This window comes from Nothobranchius furzeri, chromosome 17, assembly GCF_043380555.1.
Source record: "Nothobranchius furzeri strain GRZ-AD chromosome 17, NfurGRZ-RIMD1, whole genome shotgun sequence".
In the NCBI taxonomy this organism is placed as follows: Eukaryota; Metazoa; Chordata; class Actinopteri; order Cyprinodontiformes; family Nothobranchiidae; genus Nothobranchius; species Nothobranchius furzeri.
In genome coordinates this window covers 48,381,228-48,399,839 of record NC_091757.1, presented here as the reverse complement: position 1 = coordinate 48,399,839, position 18,612 = coordinate 48,381,228, and the positions used below count along the sequence as shown (strand labels likewise).

Sequence of the window (18,612 nt, the reverse complement as noted above, 5' to 3'; positions counted from 1 at the left end):
AATATATTTACCGCAGTATTAATCGACATTAACACCAGAACCGCATCCTCATGAACACCTAATATAAAGAGGAACTTTACTCATACTTTTAATACATTTGCAGTGGTTTCTAGAAGGAATGAATGCCATGTGAGTCATACTCTGGGGAAACAAAGCTCTGGTGCGCCTGTTTGAGGACGGAGAATTCATCCGGAGAAGCAAGAAGCTTCTGACGACAGGATTTGGACTCTTATTTCCTGATATTTGGTCATCTTGCCTCAGATCGGCAAACAGAAATGCAACTTAACCACTGACTCGGTTAGCTCTGGGACGTTGATGTTTTAGTTCCACAAAAAACACAAGCCTAAAGGAGTTTTGCCATGTGGTGGAGTTGCTAATGCTAACAGTTAGCTTCTACTAGTAAAGACGTTCTCTGCTGTTTTCTGCTAAACCAACAACAGCGTTCCCCGTTGTGAGTCAAGATGGGCGAGTCCATCAAAGTTAAGTGACAGCGTGACTTAGATTTGTCAGGCTTTTCTAATCCTAGAGTTTCACCGTCTATCAGAAGCTAATGGAGGAGATAGGTGTAGGAGACTATTTTCATGTTCAGCCTGCATGTTAAACTCAGAGTGACTGATTATAATCGGCAATAATAAAAAACAAATTAAAGGGGGGTTCAGTGAACTTGGTCTTTTAAGTAAACTCAACACATATTTTTTTTGTTTACTGATAAAAACACTTCAAAATATTACAAGAACCTCTGACTATACTAACTAGAAAAAGAAGAAATTCGAAATGATTTATAGTAGGGTTTTACCAGCATTGGTATCGGTGCCGATACAGATACCAATGCAGTTGCTTGAAAGTGGCTTCGCTATCATTGTTCACCTAATATTTTAGTTTTGTGATCATTTTAATAGTTTTTTTTATCTACCTCACAGTCTTTTCCTGTTGAAAGCAGAAAAGAAAATAAAGCCTGTACTCCAGTTCATTGCATTTTTTGTGCGGTAGAAGTATTGGTATCTGTAATCTGTATCGGCGAGTACTCAGATCCTAGTATTGGTATCATATCGGTTTGGAAAAAAAGTGACATTGTTGCATCCCTAATTTATAGCTTTTGCACTGTACCATCTCATGCTAATGCCATTCAAATAATAAAGTTAGAAGACTGCATTTGTAAATAAATAATAACAAAAAAAGCTTATTTCGTTCACAGTTTATTTCCCAAGCCTTTACTTTTACCTTTAATTTACGGCCACTCAACTCAAAATATAGTACCATTTGTTCTTGTTGACCTCAAAGCAAATAAAGCAAGAGCTGAGAGCAGAATAAACCCAATCTGATCCAAACATAAGTATGATAGTACACACAGTTCATATTACAACACAAAATCAGCTTATTACACACACACACACACACACACACACACACACACACACTGATCTGGGTTCATAAGATGCTTGTGAATAAAATGTGAAAACAACAAAAGATCAAATGAAAAAGTGAAGAAAGACAATGTTTGGAAAGTAACTTAGAAAATAATCTTTTTAAGAGCATTTAGCTGAGCTAAATAATGGAATAACTTAAAATCCAGGGATACACACATTAGACACCAAAAGTGATTCCCACAAACATGCAAGATGCACCTGATAAACTCCATAAATTAAGAATAATTTAAAAAAGAACAAAAAAGCCATGCACTAACTATCTGTACAGATCTAACAGAAACACACACACACACACACACACACACACACACACACATATATATATATTAATGTAAAAGCATTAAAACCAATCTTTACTCTTGATAAACAGCACCAATTGTGTTGTTATGCATGGGGCAATGCAAATGTGCAAAATCTACACATAGAATAAAAGGAAGCAAAGGAGGCAACATTATACTATAATAAATATAATCTAACAAAGAGAGCGTCACCTTTTGCTGGGCCTTGAGAACGTCTTTTTCTCTATTAGTGATGTATAAAGTGAGTTTTACACTAGTCCTAGCTCTAACTCTATACAAACAGTGCAAAATGAAGTTTTAATTAACACCAGTTGCTTGTTTCTGCTTTAGGATACTGTTGGTTATCAGGACAGTGAGAACACTGACAGTACATGTGGATATTTTATACATTCAATCAAAGTGCCTAACAGCCGAGTGCAACTAAAAACGTGAGACAAGCCATGGTGAGTCTGCTGTGTACATCTCCATATTGTGTAGAATAAGGCCCATTTACATATAAAGATTTGAACATTTTACATTCATGTGATATAAATAGTTTCAATTTGGTAAATAGGAAGGCAAACAGCATGTGAGAGACTGCACCAAATGAGGGGTGAGGTGGGTTTAATACATGAGATGAGGATCAGAAGGACGTTTAATCGGGAAGGCAGGTCTGCCGCTGTGTAAGCAGCTCTGAAGAACTTTATTTAGTCAACGACAGTGTTGCCTGCTGCATAAGCCTGGTTGTGGTCGTTTACGTGTGACACTCAGAGGCTATAAGGTGTCTGAGGTTTATGAACAGTGGGACAGTGTGAGGAAAACATTCACTCCTGATTCTTACTGCTGCTTAAGCAAGAGAAAGGCAGGTGGTGGGCTCGTTCAGGTGTGACTAAGTTATTTCATCGTGAGAGGTGACGCTTCTTTCCGTTACTCCAGTGGCATCTTTGTTTACCCCCACCAAGCATTGGCTAGTTAAAAGGTCAAAGAGGCAGGTACAAAGTTGATCACTAACTAGTCCCTGTGGTGGTTTCAGAGTCTGACAGTAGATCAAAATTCTCCTGAACTTCACAGCAGAGTTCGTTTTCGGGCTCGCCGTCCTCGTCGTTGCTTTCAGCGCTGTAGTCTATCGCTTCCAGGAAGGATGGCTCATCCTCCTCCATCACATAGGTAGTCAGGGAGCTGCCAACGTGAAATAAAGCAACTTTATTACATGAACATTTAATCATGTTTGAGTGAGAAGTTCTGGATCATCATCATGGTCTATGGAACAAAATAACCGTGATAGTTGTAGGAAAACAACCATCTAAAGTTTTAGTCAAGTCAGAAAAAAAAAACTGAAATATTCAAACAAAAACATCTGACTGGCATCAAAAACACAATTATAGGCATTAACAAAGTTTTGCATAACAAAATCTAGCCTAACAAATGTTGCTTGTAAGCGCTCGCCAGTGAGGCTGTTTTTTTTCCTATGGGTCTTAATGGTTAAATGGTTACTGGTTCTTTGAGGTTTTAGTGGCTTTAGTGGGTTTTTAATGGTGTTAATGGTCTGAAATGTGATCCTAGGGAGACAGTCGATCTGGGGCTCAGACAATGAGCTCCTACTGAGCTCCTCGCAGTGTGAGTGCATCAGAGAGAGACAGAGATACAGGGGAACTGTGCGTCTATAAATGTACGGTAAGTGTGTGTGTGTGTGTGTGTGTGCGTGCGTGCGTGCGTGCGTGCGTGCGTGTGTGTGTGTGTGTGTGTGTGTGTGTGTGTGTGTGATGGACAGTAAAATGTCCAAACAGATAGTGAAAGTTATGCATCAACCATTACAGGCCATTTTAAAAACACTTAATTCGCTTAACGTTCTCGGGATTCACGAGCTTCAGCTGCTTTTTAAACAGACTTCAGCCAAAATCACACAAGATTATTTATAAAAGCTTCCTGTTCTGCTGAACTAAACCCTCTAACCTGTCTCATAAACACTGAGCAAAAACAAACTCTCCTGAATCTGCCCATCTATATGCACTAAGAGAGGCCTCCCAGCACCTACAATGATTATTATTATTATTTGTGTTAAAACGGTAAGTGCAGTCACACCAAAGGCCACGCACAAAACCATAAATCAAAGATGAAAGCAACCAATCCCTGAGGGCAAGCGCTCAAACACTTTTGGAGTGTCTTAATGATCAGACACATAAATGATGAATGAATATATCAATACGAGAGCAGAGTGCGTTACTAAGGAGGAGACTGAGAAATGTCTGCAAAAAGATGGGTTGTGTGTGTTTTTTCTGCATGAAACCAATTTGTCAAATCCACTTATTCCAAATACGCTGAGAGGAGAGGCTGCCAACAATTCGATAAAAAACAAAACGAAGATAACTTCTTTGGTCACAGCGTTCATTTGACCAAGTTTAACAGCATCTTACCGGAGTATTTCTCTTATTCGATGGCACAATTTAGTGGCCGACAAGCTTATCACATAGAAAGTCTGTCGATCCATTTTTTTTAAGATGGCGACTTCACATTTGTTGTTTATAAATGTGCTTCTATAGCCGACAAACAGCTAAAACACGTAGTTTTACAAGTATTTTTCTCATGTCATGTGTTTTCATATATTTATATTTTTGAGACTTACTTGTCCGTGAAAAGTTCATCAGCTCTGCATCAGCTGAGGTATTCCTTAAATTTGAAGCACATAAGCGGTAGTTTAACACTATTGGTTAGTTCTGGTCAATGCTCAGTTATCTATTACACAGAGCTCTGCGGGGCAGGGGGCGTGCTTAGCAAATAAAAAGAAAAGCAGACGTGTGGACTCGAGTCACATGACTTGGACTCGAGTCAGACTCGAGTCATTATTTTAATGACTTCTGACTTGACTTGATAAAATCTATAAAGACTTACGACTTGAATTGGACTTGAACGCCAATGACTTGTGACTTGAATCAACTTGCATCTGTTGACTTGATGATGACTTGAGCATATTTAAAATTTTAGCACAAAATTGGCACAGCATGGACACAAGTCATAAATCATTCTTGGTTCTGGGTTTGATCTTGTTCTAACTGCAGCAGCACTTTTTTATAATCTGTTTCAGTTGCACTTTCTGCTTGTTTGAGCAAATAAATTAAGCTTTAAAGGGACTTTACGGAGTTTTGAATTTTTATGCTCGCGATTGCCCCCTCAAGCCAAAAGCGTAACAGCAGCTTCAATAGTAGGCTCGTGCACGAGGCGCGCATGCTGTACGTGCACACTCCTTAACGAAAATAACAGCTGAGACAGTCCCTTTTGTGTATGTGTGTGTGTGTGTGTGTGTGTGTGTGTGTGTGTGTGTGTGTGTGTGTGTGTGTGTGTGTGTGTGTGTGTGTGAGTGTGTGTGTGTGTGTGTGTGTGTGTGTGTGTGTGTGTGTGTGTGTGTGTGTGTGTGTGTGTGTGTGTGTGTGTGTGTGTGTGTGTGTGTGTGTGTGGCCCGGAGGACAGAGGACAGGAGAACGCGCAGCTAATTAATTAAATAATTTGGTTCTGTACCTTTCTCTTCAGCACAGCCGACAAAGGTTTAAGATGGGTCAGTCCTCCTGCATGCTCAGATCATTCCCTTCCCTTGCTTGAAAAATTGTTCCAAAATGAAAGTTGAACCCACATCTTTTTTATCTGTGAATTCAACGTCATTCGGCGAGTCTCAAATAAAAATTTGGGCATCTTACTGTAAAAAAAATATACCATTAATGTAAAAGAGAAACTCTAAATAAACTATGTTCACATCCAGAATCGAATCCAGGATTTCTGTGTGAGAGTCCGACGTCTTACTAGGTGAGCTAAAGCGCCAGTGACGTCCTTTGTATCTGTAACATTTATATCCTTGATGACAGCTGAAACATCAAAGAACGGTTTGGAGCAAAAATGGCTATTTTGTTGCTAATTTGCAGGAAATATCTAGAAGAAAGTTCTACAGAAAGTAGCTAAGGCTCCTCAGAAATGTAGCTAGCTTCGTCACTACGTGTTAGGAACAGCGACAAAGTGGCAATGCCTCTCTCTGCTGCTAAAGCTACTGATAGCAAACGCTACGGGCTATGCCTGAGCGTGAACATGCATGAAGCAGCCTGCTCGACCCGAGCATCTCTCTTTTTCTGTGATTTTACAGAAAAACAGGCAATCACAGTAAAAATGCCAGGGCTCATTCTACAGGACCAGGGCATTGCAGGAGAATGTATGAAGAAGAAATTTTATTATTTCTATACATGTTTTGGCTGTCAAACTTCCATAATGCCCCTTTGAGAAGCTTTATTTCTGGAATTTATTGATTATCATTGTCATAAAAATAAAGTTGGACAGATGACTTGATTATGATTAGAAAAATCAAAGTTAAGAACTTGGACTTGACTTGGACTTCCACATCATTGACTTTGGACTCAACTTGGACTTGGGTGCTTTGACTTGGACATGACTCAAGACTTGAATGGAAAGACTTGTGACTTACTTGTGACTTGCAAAGCAGTGACTTGGTCACACCTCTGAAAAAAGGTATTGCTTACATCATATCACAGTACATGATAAGATAATCACTTCACGGATTTCTGAAAACTCAGTCAACATTTCTGAAAGGAGAAAACTCCGGAAAGCTACTTTAAGGAGCAGCGCTGAATGAAGAATATTCCATCTCGACAGAATTTTCCTTGACTGGTCATTTCAATCAAGACGATTAGAAAACCTTATACTTGTTCGGAAAGGCAGCATTCATTTGGATTCATGAAATATAACTTGTGTAGTGTGTAGTTTCCAGACGCTAGGGGGCAGTACATACAATTGTGGGTAGTTTTACACCATATAGACCGTGACTGTCGCTAGAACCTCACGGTAAATGTTGTTATCTGTGGAGCAGAAAGTATGCAACCTTGGCGTGACTCCTCAGACTTTGATGGTCCTTCAGTTCCTTCCATCGAAAGAATGCAATGCCGATTGTAGTTTTTTGGTGATGTAGTTTGCGGATCTGCTTGGGGTCCTGCGCCTGACGATGAAGTCATCATAGTATGGCAGTACCTCACGGCCAAAATATACTGCATCTCTTTTTCGATTCTGTTCTTTCACGTTTTGGAAAGAGTTTAGCAAATTTGTTATCAAATTTGTCATTAAATGTTTTTGAACATCGCAACGTAGCTTCCATAAGCCGTACGGCCAGCCAATCATCTAGTAAGACGTCATCAACAGGCGCAGGACCCCGAGCCAGACAGAAGGAAACGTTACGTCTAATATAACGTCCCCCAGAGACTAAGACCCTATGTACTTTAGACCTAGTTTTTATGGTTATATGCTATAAAGCCGCCAATATTTTTCAACTACTGGACATCATTTAATAATTTTCAAGGTTTCGATGGATATTTCCATAGATTAAAGGTAAAAATACAAATTGTCACTTTAAGCTCTGAAATCACATCTTGTCTTGTAGATGGTTTCATTTTAATGAAGACGAATGGAACATGCCCATTAGGAATGTCTGATATTATCAACTACTATTAATATTGGCTGATATTGGCATTACATCGTAACCAGCTCAGTGGCCTAGTGGTAGAGTGTCCGCCCTGAGACTGGGAGATCAGGGTTCGATTCCTGGTCGGGTCATACCAAAGACTTTGAAAAAATGGGACCCAATGCCTCCCTGTTTGGCACTCAGCATTAAGGGGTTGGATTGGGGGGTTAAACCACCAAATGGTTCCCGAGCGCGGCTGTGTCTGCAGCTCACCGCTCCCCCAGAGGATGGGTCAAATGCGGAGAACAAATGTCGCACACACAGTGTGTGTGACAACTAATGGGACTTTAATATTGGAAAATACTAAAATATTGTTTTTACACTTAATGACCCATCCTAAATATGTCATACACATATTATACATCAAACTTTTCAGCTACTTCTTCTCCCTTTCAAAATGTCAAAATATGACAGATCTGAGGTAAAGCTTTTGAGATATTCAATTTTGTTTGGCACAACATGTTAAGTACAAATTTACCCTGCGTGAGAGCGCGCGTCTCACCCCCGGGGGGTAGTTGATTCTTCAGCGTGAGATATTAGAGGTGTGGCATTAGAGCGCGTGAAGAGGGTCAGAAGCATGTGTCTCATGCTCAATACCGGAGAGTTGGCAGTCCCGTAAGCTCTCCTCACAGCACGTGGCTATATGTAGCTAGTCAGCTAGCTAAAACTGAGAAAAATCTTCACCCAAGGCTTGCTTTTATTTTCTGAAGATATTTGTAAATGACTTATCAACATAGCTGCAACTTATAGAAGATAAGATACATTACCAACTAACACACACATCTTAGCTTCACACTTAGCAATTAGCCTAGCTTAGCATGTGTGTACACTGCTTCCATTTTATAACCCTAAGTAACTTTAACATACATCAAAACATTTCCTAAACACTAAAGGCCGACTGATAAACTCTTTTATTTCTATATCGGCAGAAATTATTTTTAAAACCCGATAAAAATCAGGCACCTGTGCGGCCAACTGCCTACCCGAAGGACCCCAACACACCATGAGCCAGCCCACTCAACAGGGCTGTGCTCCAGGTCACCTTAAGTTGAAATAAACAGTAAGATTTCTTTCCTCATCTTTACAAGAAAACATGCAATGTTGAGTTGGCCTTTAAAATTTATTTATCGAGTGGTCATCAAACTCATCACGTAACCTGTTTAGCATTCAAGTATTAGGCTTGGAACATGTTGGCTTCAGATGCTAGTTAGTTTAGCACTCTGTTCAGCAACAAAGGCAAGTGCCAGCGTGAATAAATTTACTGGGGTTTGTTAGTAAAATCAAGTCAGTTGGTAGAAGGCATAAACGGAAGATTGAAGATTGCAATAAAACATTAGCGGGGAATTTAGGGTTGGGTATCGAGCATCGATTGGAACCGGGACTAACTGTCAGTTTTTCCCAGACTCATTCAGAGTTTTAAGCTATGATTCCTAGTTTCGATGCCCAGTCCGCCGAACGGAAGAATCCGTAGCCAATGTCCATTAAAAAAACGTGATCTGGAATAAGAGCCAGTCAAACCAGCTGTCCGCCGCGGCTACTGTGGAGCCTAGAGATACCCTGAACAATGCATTGCGTCGCCCCCTCCCTTCCTTTCACACTGTTGGTGCACAGCAGCAAAAATTTAAACAAACATATCTGCCGAACTTTTACTTTGTGAAAGTGTTGTAAAGTTTGTATCCTACAATGAAAATGCGGTGCGGAGGAAGCTCATTAAAATGCGTGGAGATGGTAGATTTAATACGAGCTTTAAAGAAGAAACTCTGGGTGGAGTGAGGTGAGTTAGTAAGGCTCGCTGCAGAAATAAAAACACGGAGCATCAACAGTCAAACACAGCACTCGTCTGTAAACCCATAAAATAACAGCATCAGCAGCTAGTGATGACACTTGGTTCTGCTCACTAGGAGCAGCTACAGATAATGAGTAAAACAAAAATAATAATAATCATATAATAAATCTCACCACACACAGTTGAGATTATTTCTTTGCTTTTTTGAACTATTGAGTCTGTTGAGAGTTTAAATGTTTTAAAACTGTTAGGTTGTTACTGAACTGATTATAACTGGTTATAACATGTACATATGTACACACTGCAGAAACCATTAGGTGTAGATTCTCTGTCAACATGGACATTAGGGGTGGGCAATATAAACGATATAAGATAGAAACGATATAAAATTGGGTAATGATACGAGTTTTTGGCTATATCGCAATATCGCAATACCGCGATATCGCGATAACACATGACATCACTAAGACGTGCACCCTGCTGACTAGGGATGAGTACCGAATTCGGTACTTTTTAAGGTACCGACCGAATTCCATAGTACCGACCGAACACCGATTCACGTCATTTCAAACGGTGCCTCGTTTCGGTACTGCCAAGACAGTTGCGCATGCGCAAGAGCGTTATGTCGCCGGTCCCTGCGAGCCCGTTGTAAACAGAGCAAGCATGGTAGAAAGAACGCACGCTAAAACTTGGGTCCACTTCACTAAATGTGATGGGTAACTGGGTGATGAAACAAGCGACAGACAACGATCTAAGTGAGACATCCTCATCTTAATCTGCTCCAGTAGGTAAATAAAATGTTTAAGATAACGTTACCTTGACTTGTTAGCTTCCGTTTCGCTAATGGTGCGTTCGCTTTCTCCTCGGAACTCCGAATTTCCGACTAGAAGAACATGAACGCGCTCTAAAGTTTGGCTTTACTTTACTAAATGCGACGGGTGATTGGGTGAAGGTAAAACCAGTGACAACGATCTAAGTTTGAGGCATCATCGTTTTAATCTGCTCCAGCAGCTAAATAAACTGTTAAAGATAACGTTAGCTTGATATGTTAGCTTCCATTGCCACCGTTGTTATCAGCTAATGGTGCGTTCGCTTTCTCCTCGGAAATTCTAACTTCCCAGTAGGAAAAATCAAATGAAAAAGGACGGCAAAAGGAATGAAGATACAGTAAATTTAGTTCACAGTAAAGATGTTTGCTTCATTTTAATTATCAGCTTATAAAACTACAAGGACGATGTTAAAATACAAACTTGTATGATATTTATCGTGATATTTATCAAATATGGTTATATATTGAGAAAAATATATATTTAATTATAAAAGAGAATTAAAATAATACTCAAAAGTATCGAAAATTGGTACCGTTAAGTACCGGTATCGACTCGTAGGTACCGGGAATTAGTACCGGATCGATTCAAATGTCAAAGGTACCCATCCCTACTGCTGACATTGGGACAACAGAATGGCAGTGACTGCAAGCATGGAGTGGGCAGAGGAGGAGGCCTATATCTGCCTCATGTGGCATATATTTGTCACATGAGGATATTTAAAAGCATGTCATTTTGATATGTATAAACAGAGGAAAAAAAATATCGCAATATATATTGTTACCGCACATGCTTCAGATTATATCGCAATATAGATTTGAGGCCATAACGCCCAGCCCTACTGGACATGACCATCCTGAGCTTTAATATAAAAAAACAGCTGGACTTTTCTGGTTACCTTGAAGACATTTTTCTTTTCATCCAGAGGCGTCTTCACTTTGGTTGTGAGTAGAAGGCTGTGAGTTAAGGTCAGAAATAAACACACTGATTGTGCAGAGTCTTTCTTTACTTTCTCTTTTGAAAACGTTTTAGTCTAAATTACAGTGATGTATTGTATATAGATCGGCCTTAATGATCGGCTGTAGATATCAGCCATCGGCAACAAAATTCTTTAAAAATCGGTATCAGCATCGGCCTTAAAAACCCATATCGGTTGGCTTCTACTAAACACATTGATGGTTACAAAAACGAAGGTCCTTCAAGGTACAAACCTATAAAGCACATTCAGAGTCTCTTGTTTCTGCTTAAACATAAACGTGAGCGAAGCAAATACGTTATTTGAGGTGAATATGTAACAAAGATTGTTCATAAAAACTTTAATCTGTTTTCAAAATTATTAACTTATTAGTCAAACATTTTTCCCATCATGAACTTAAAAATGATCTTTGGCCTAAAGGCATCACAGCGGGTTAGTCAGCTGCCGTTGGAGACCAATTAAACATGACATTTTTTCTTATTGACTAACTTAAATTTAAGTAGTTGTCATTTTGCAAAGATAATGTTTACAGTTGAAGGATGGAGATAAGTGATGGTAGCACCCTAAAACGATTTAGGTTTGTTTTATGGGGGGGGGTCTGCATATATCAGTACCAGAAATTAAAAGTTGGACAATGTCAGTATAACGGATATTGGTAGAGAGCCAATATCGAGCATCCCCGACATTCATGAAGAAAGTACGATCAAAGCATGGGCTGCTGGTTTTTTATGTAAAACACCAAACCTGATAGTAAAATTGAAATTACTTTAGCGAAAAGATAAATTTGTACTTCCTATGGAAGAAAATTGAAGCGGAAAATGGCTTATTACTTTTATCTCATTCTATTATTCACAGAAAAATTACTACTGAAGGTTGATAGAAAAGAAAAAGCTGTCATCTCAGATAAGAAACCTAAATGATCTCAGCTCTTACCCGTGTACAAGACACGCAAACAACACAACGGCGTGTGTTACCCTTGGTAGAGCCGTGATGTGGGTCTTTGTGTCATATAGCTACATTATAAACATACTTAGTGCAGTTGCCTTTGAACAGACTGGTACTTAGGTCTCTAATAGCATGCAAATATATTCTGGTCATGTAGAAGGGCAGCCTAGTTTACATGTTCAATGTCCACTTAATCCATGCCGGGCAGCCCAGTGCCACTGACTACAAGAGCAGTCCCTGAAAAACGCTGCTTGGGGAGACGGTTGATAAAACTCAAATGACGCTCACTCTAGCACTGCATAAACACAACCCTTCATTTATTTCCCCTGCCGAGGAAAACCAGAAGCTGCATTTACAACTCTGACATTACAGATTACAGCTGGTTTCAGATTGAGCAGAGTTAACATGGTGCCTGTGTTTAAGTTTCAGGTCAGACATGTCTGTAAAACATAAAAATGAGGCTATGAACAACCAGGATTTGACATTATAACAAATAATTCAGGCCAACAGGAGTGTGAGCACCTGGCTTCAACATGCAGCGTTTAACCTCAGATCACAAAACAACAGGGCAGTAGAAGAGGGTCTGGAACTGGGTTATGTTTGACAAATACATTCCTGGATAAATAAATCAATTTAGACTTTTATTTTATTTTATTCCCTACCACAGACCTGGCTGCTTTTGACTGCGTCCCGATGATGTCGCACTCTAAATCCAGCAGATTCTGGTGATTGCGGAGACCAGTTAACCTCTTCAGCCTCAGCAGAGCCACACAGAATTGAGCTCCCATCTCTTCCAGCTCTCTGGTACCAATCTGAAGTCCCTGTAAAGAACATTCAAAATAATCATCACGTGAGTTTGACCTCCAAAACAAACTCAGAATAAATTACATAACATTACACTCAACTGCGTACAGATACTTACAAACCCTGAACAGACGAAGCAAAGGAGAACCCCCACCCTAAGCTGACCTCCGGTTCAACCAGGACACTTAGTTTATTTTCCCCCAGAGCAGAAGTAGAAACATTCAAACTTGGCTACAGCTACAATTTAGAAGACAATAGTCCCTGCAAATGTGGCCAAATGTTCTCACAGAGAACAAGAGAGACCTCTTGAACTCCAAATATATTAAATATTGACTTTGGCAAAACTAAGAGCTGAGAAAACAACTGGGAAGGGAAAACATGGAGAGAGAAAATGGAACGTTGTAGAATGGATAGGGACTGATCAGAGTGGGAGGAAAAGAACTGTGCCTCCACCTGGTGGATGATTTAGGAGGCAGCTCCAAGTCCAATTATGATGTTTATTTCCTTCTTTATGTTCTTTAAATTATTTTAGCACACAAAAAAAACTATCTTATCAATTAGTTTGCACTCAAAAAGAGATATTTATAGATTTGTTTAAATTAAATGCTGGTGACAAGAATATATGAAGTCAATGCAGTAATCTGCATTCTGAACACTAGATTAGTTCGTAGTGTAAATCCAGCACACACCTTATATTTGCCCTGGTCACAGCCACACAGCGTGCTCTCCATAGTGTAACTGCGCTGGACTCCGATCTCCCTCCACACAACAACACGGGCGGTCGACTCTTTGGAACGCTCCACGACAAAACTGGAGCTTCCCATGCTGAAGGCCGGGGCGATCTGGGACAGGATCTTAGGAAGAGTCTAAAAATATGAAAGTAAATTTCTATAAATGTTTTTGTGTGCAAGTGTCAGTGTTTCCCCCGGAAATTTTTCCAGCCATGGGGGGTGCTTGGAGTCTTTCTCATTAATATTCTATTAATGATACGCAGTGGGGGACATTGAGTCCGAGTGGGCCTTGTTCCACTCTGCGATTGTCGAGGCGGCTGTTGCTAGCTGTGGTCGTAAGGTGGCCGGTGCCAGTCGTGGTGGCAACCCCCGTACCCGCTGGTGGACACCAGAGGTTCGGGGAGCCGTCAGGCTGAAGAAGGAGGCCTACAGGGCGTGGCTGGTCTGTGGGTCTCCGGAGGCAGCAGACAGGTACCGGATAGCCAAGCGGGGTGCAGCAGTGGCAGTTGCCGAGGCAAAATCTCGGGCGTGGGAGGAGTTTGGTGAGGCCATGGAGAAAGACTATCGATCGGCTCCAAAGAGGTTCTGGCAAACTGTCCGGCGCCTCAGGAGAGGAAGGCAGCAACTCGCTCACACTGTTTACAGTGGGGATGGGGAGCTGCTGACGTCAACTGAGGCTATAGTCGGACGGTGGAAGGAATACTTTGAGGAGCTCCTCAATCCCACCAATGCGCATTCCGAGGAGGAACCAGAGCTGGGAGGCCTGGGGATGGACTGTCCGATCTCGGGGGCAGAAGTTGCTGAGGTAGTCAAACAACTACACAGCGGCGGAGCCCCGGGGGCGGATGAGGTTCGTCCTGGGTATCTCAAGGCTATGGATGTTGTAGGGCTGTCATGGTTGACACGTCTCTACAACATTGCGTGGTCATCGGGGGCAGTTCCTAGGGAGTGGCAGACCGGGGTGGTGGTCCCCATCTTTAAGAAGGGTGACCTGCGGGTGTGTTCCAACTATAGGGGGATCACACTCCTCAGCCTCCCGGGAAAGGTCTACGCCAAGGTATTGGAGAAGAGGGTCCGATCGATAGTTGAATCTCAGATAGAGGAGGAGCAATGTGGTTTTCGTCCTGGCCGTGGAACTGTGGACCAGCTCTATACCCTTGCAAGGGTGATGGAGGGGGCATGGGAGTTTGCCCAACCAATCCACATGTGTTTTGTGGATTTGGAGAAGGCTTATGACCGTGTCCCCAGGGGCACCCTGTGGGGGACGCTCCAGGAGTATGGGGTGGGTGGCTTTCTGTTAAGGGCCATTCAGTCCCTTTACCAGAGGAGCGTGAGTTTGGTCCGCATAGCCGGTAGTAAGTCGGACCTGTTCCCAGTGAGGGTTGGACTCCGCCAGGGCTGCCCTTTGTCACCGGTTCTGTTCATCACTTTTATGGACAGAATTTGTAGACGCAGCCGTGGTGTGGAGTGTGTCGAGTTTGGTGGCAGGAGAATCTCGTCTCTGCTTTTTGCGGATGATGTGGTCCTCCTAGCTTCATCCAGCTCTGACCTTCAGCTCTTGCTGGGTAGGTTCGCGGCCGAATGTGAAGCGGCTGGGATGAGGATCAGCACCTCCAAATCTGAGACCATGGTTCTCGACCGGAAAAGGGTGGCTTGCCACCTCCGGGTCGGGGGAGAGGTCCTACCTCAAGTGGAGGAGTTTAAGTATCTCGGGGTCTTGTTCACGAGTGAGGGTAGGAGGGATCGGGAGATCGACAGGCGGATTGGTTCGGCGTCTGCAGTGATGCGGACGCTGAGCCGATCTGTTGTGGGGAAGAGGGAGCTGAGCCAGAAAGCCAGGCTCTCGATTTACCGGTCGATCTACGTCCCAATCCTCACCTATGGTCATGAGCTTTGGGTAATGACCGAAAGAACGAGATCGCGGATACAAGCGGCCGAAATGAGTTTCCTCCGTAGGGTGGCCGGGCTCAGCCTTAGAGATAGGGTGAGGAGCTCGGACATTCGGGAGGGACTCGGAGTAGAACCGCTGCTCCTCCGGATCGAAAGGAGCCAGTTGAGGTGGTTTGGGCATCTGGTCAGGATGCCTCCTGGACGCCTCCCCGGGGAGGTGTTTCGGGCATGTCCTGCCGGCAGAAGGCCCCCGGGTCGACCCAGGACACGTTGGAGAGGTTACATCTCCAATCTGGTCCGGGAACGCCTTGGGGTCCTGCCGGAGGAGCTGGTGGACAAGGCCGGGGAGAGGACGGCCTGGAGCTCCCTAATTGGGATGCTGCCCCCGCGACCCGGACCCGGATAAGCGGAGGAAGACGAAGACGAAGACGAAGATACGCAAACATCTCACCTCTGATTGGCTAATAGTAACGCAACAGCCACATAGACAATTCTATCTCCACAAATAGCACAGATCTGAAGAAGTTCTGCCGTGCTGTGGCGTTGCCAATGCTAACAGTTAGCTTCTACTAGCTGAGATGTGCTCTGCCCTCTCCTGGATGCTAAGTCAGCAATAGTCTTCCCTGGTCGCAAGCCAAGATGTGGTAAATGGTAAAATGGTATTTGTATAGCACCTTCTTAGGGTTCTACAACCCCCCAAGGTGCTTCACAACATTCACCCATTCACACACACACACATTCACAAGCTGGTGGGGATGAGCTAGGATGTAGCCACAGCTGCCCTGGGACGCACTGACAGACTGACTGATGCATTTAGATGAGTTTGCTTTGGGATGGATCGCCCAAATTTGATACTATTGGTGTTAAGTCTTTTTGGTGGCAAAACTAAATTAAACTGATTCAAACAAGGAAAAACAAACGCTATTTGTGGATTCTGTTCACCCTGTATCCGAGATCCTCCTGCAAGTCACTTGAGCTGGCGCTGATATTTGTCTGCCAGACTGTCTCCTTCACACTGCAGCCGTACATGAAGACGTTCTTCTTCCTGGAATGGCCGTGGTAATCACAAAACACCTGCACACGCACAAAAAGGTAAGAGAAGCAGAGGAAATCATGACGAATCATGAAGGTTCACCAATAAAAAATGTACTCTTTATTAAATACATGCAAATTAGGAGGAAACACATTCATCTAAAAAAATATGTTATTATTAAAAGTCTGTGTTCTAGTTATTCTTTATATTGTACACATATCTCTCTACACTAACACAAAGTGTAGCACTGGTGAACGCATTACTATCATAAAACATTCATTGATTTTTAAACACTGAGGGAATGCATCTGAATAGGATGTGCAGCCTAGCAAGAGAACTAGCAACAATACTCTGAAAAATAATGCTGAAAAAGTGCTAAACAAAGCGTCCCCCTAAGTAGTTCAAGTGCAGTTAATTAGAGGTCATACCAGTGGGGCTCTTTGTATGTATGCAAGATACTGCAGCAGGCTCTTAGTGTGGTAGATGGTAGGGTGGAGCTCGGGATTGGGGTTCAGCCACTGGCGATTCAAATCCTCCCCACTCAGAGAACAACGATGACTACAGCAGGAAGGAGACGGCAGAGGAGGGGAAGGATAACAGAGAAACAGCGAGAGAATCCATTCAGATGAGACTTTATGTGAGTTGTTGTACATTAAGCTGTGACCACAGCATAGGCCCCAGGTTCAGCAGAAAGATGTTTTTTTTTTAAGTTAATTTCACTGCTTGTCTCTGAACTTACTTTCCATTAACAACTCCGTCGGGGTTGAGCATGGGAACTATCTTGAAAATGTAGGCCTCTCTGAGGCTGGCTGCCAGTGGGCTGGAGCCCATCAGAAACTCCAGCGTGCCCTTCATTACCCAGCTGGCGTTGGTCTCTCCGGGGTGCACCCTGGCTGACAAGAAGATCAACGGGCGATTCCCTGAAAAGGGAGAAAGAGATCAGGTAGAGAGCAAGCACTCGTACAGAAAGGAAAACTAAAAGATTATTTCATGAAAAGTATTTTTTACTACTAACAAAAGGGCTTCAACAAAGAATGGTGGAGTTACATAAACATGTCTTGATGGTCCAAAGCCATCCAGTAGTTTTCAACCTAATTGCTCAAGTGTTTTACAAAAGAAAAGAACATTTCAGTCATTTAAAAATCTCTTTCTATCTTTTGAAGAGACCACACAAGCTTCAACTAATTCAATCAGACTTTGTCTTGAAAAGATTTATTTCCTGAGAGAATTGTGCACTTTTCCCCAGAAGCCAAAAATGTATGCTTTCGTTCTTTTTTAAACACAGAAACAGTTTTGTTTACCTGTTTGTAGCTACGGTTTCGCCGACAGCTGCCGGCTTCTTCAGGCTGACGCTGATGGTGGCGCGTCACTTCCTTCTCCGTTTATCTGCGGGCAGCAGAGGACGTTGTCGCCCTCTACTGCCCGCTCTCCCCTCTCCGACGATGCAGTCCCATGCGTGGTCCAGCGTGTAAACTCCGTCGTCCCTGTTCATGGTCCCACATCCACGTCTCCTTATCTCTATTGCTTCCTTGATCCATCTTTTGTATTTTTGTTGTTCAGTGGTTATGATCCGTGTGTTGTCCCAGTCCATTATATGGTTTTCTCTTAAGCAATGATCTATTACGGCTGACTTTTTTATTGTACTTTCTGCTTCTTCTTTTGCTGCTCTTGTGTGTTTACGATTTGCCTCTTTCTCGCACTCCTTTCTGTGTTCTATTGTTCGTGTATTGAGTTGGCGTCCGGTTTCTCCTATGTATGTTTTATTGCATATTTTGCATGGGATTTCGTAGATGACTCCACATTTTTGTCCAGCTGATATTTTGTCTTTTGGGTGTACTAATCTGTTTCTAACTGTTGTGTATGGCTTTGTTGGTGTGTTTATGTTGTGTTTTTTCATTGTTGCTCTTATTTTTTCCGTTATGCCTCTGATGTATGGTAGGGTTATCACTGGTTTTGGTTCTTGTCTTTCTGGGTTTCTGGTTCTTTTTTTGGGTTGTTCTTTGCTTTCTGTTTTTGTTTGTTGTTTTCCTTTGTTTATTGCCCATGTCGGGTATCTGCAGGTCTTTAAAGCGTGTTGTATGTGTTTGTCCTCTTGTTTACGGTCAGAGCGGGCAGTAGAGGGCGACAACGTCCTCTACTGCCCGCAGATAAACGGAGAAGGAAGTGACGCGCCACCATCAGCGTCAGCCTGAAGAAGCCGGCAGCCGTCGGCGAAACCGTAGCTACAAACAGGTAAACAAAACTGTTTCTGTGTTTAAAAAAGAACGAAAGCATGGATTTACAAAGACACAGCAAGAACACACCTAAGATGTTCAAAGAGAAATACGGACAACAAGGAACGAAGGACTTCCGCCGTTTGGAACGATAACACCAGAAACGCGCACGTCTAAGAAACCACCTTCGCTT

General features: G+C 42.5%; 1 protein-coding gene across 3 annotated transcripts in view; it reads right to left on the bottom strand.

Moving 5' to 3' along the window:
- Nucleotides 1–2,483: 2,483 nt before the first annotated feature.
- The window catches only part of agtpbp1 (ATP/GTP binding carboxypeptidase 1), a 53,479-nt gene continuing 37,350 nt past the window's right edge, over nucleotides 2,484–18,612 (bottom strand). For all 3 annotated transcript variants that reach the window (XM_015972748.3, XM_070546123.1, XM_015972750.3), the window contains 6 exons: nucleotides 16,946–17,126; nucleotides 16,635–16,764; nucleotides 16,116–16,247; nucleotides 13,242–13,418; nucleotides 12,418–12,569; nucleotides 2,484–2,884 (listed from right to left, as the gene is read on the bottom strand). In XM_015972748.3, coding sequence (XP_015828234.1) covers nucleotides 2,713–2,884; nucleotides 12,418–12,569; nucleotides 13,242–13,418; nucleotides 16,116–16,247; nucleotides 16,635–16,764; nucleotides 16,946–17,126 — 944 coding nt within the window. In that variant the 3' untranslated portion in view covers nucleotides 2,484–2,712. The remainder of the gene's footprint in view (nucleotides 2,885–12,417; nucleotides 12,570–13,241; nucleotides 13,419–16,115; nucleotides 16,248–16,634; nucleotides 16,765–16,945; nucleotides 17,127–18,612) is intronic.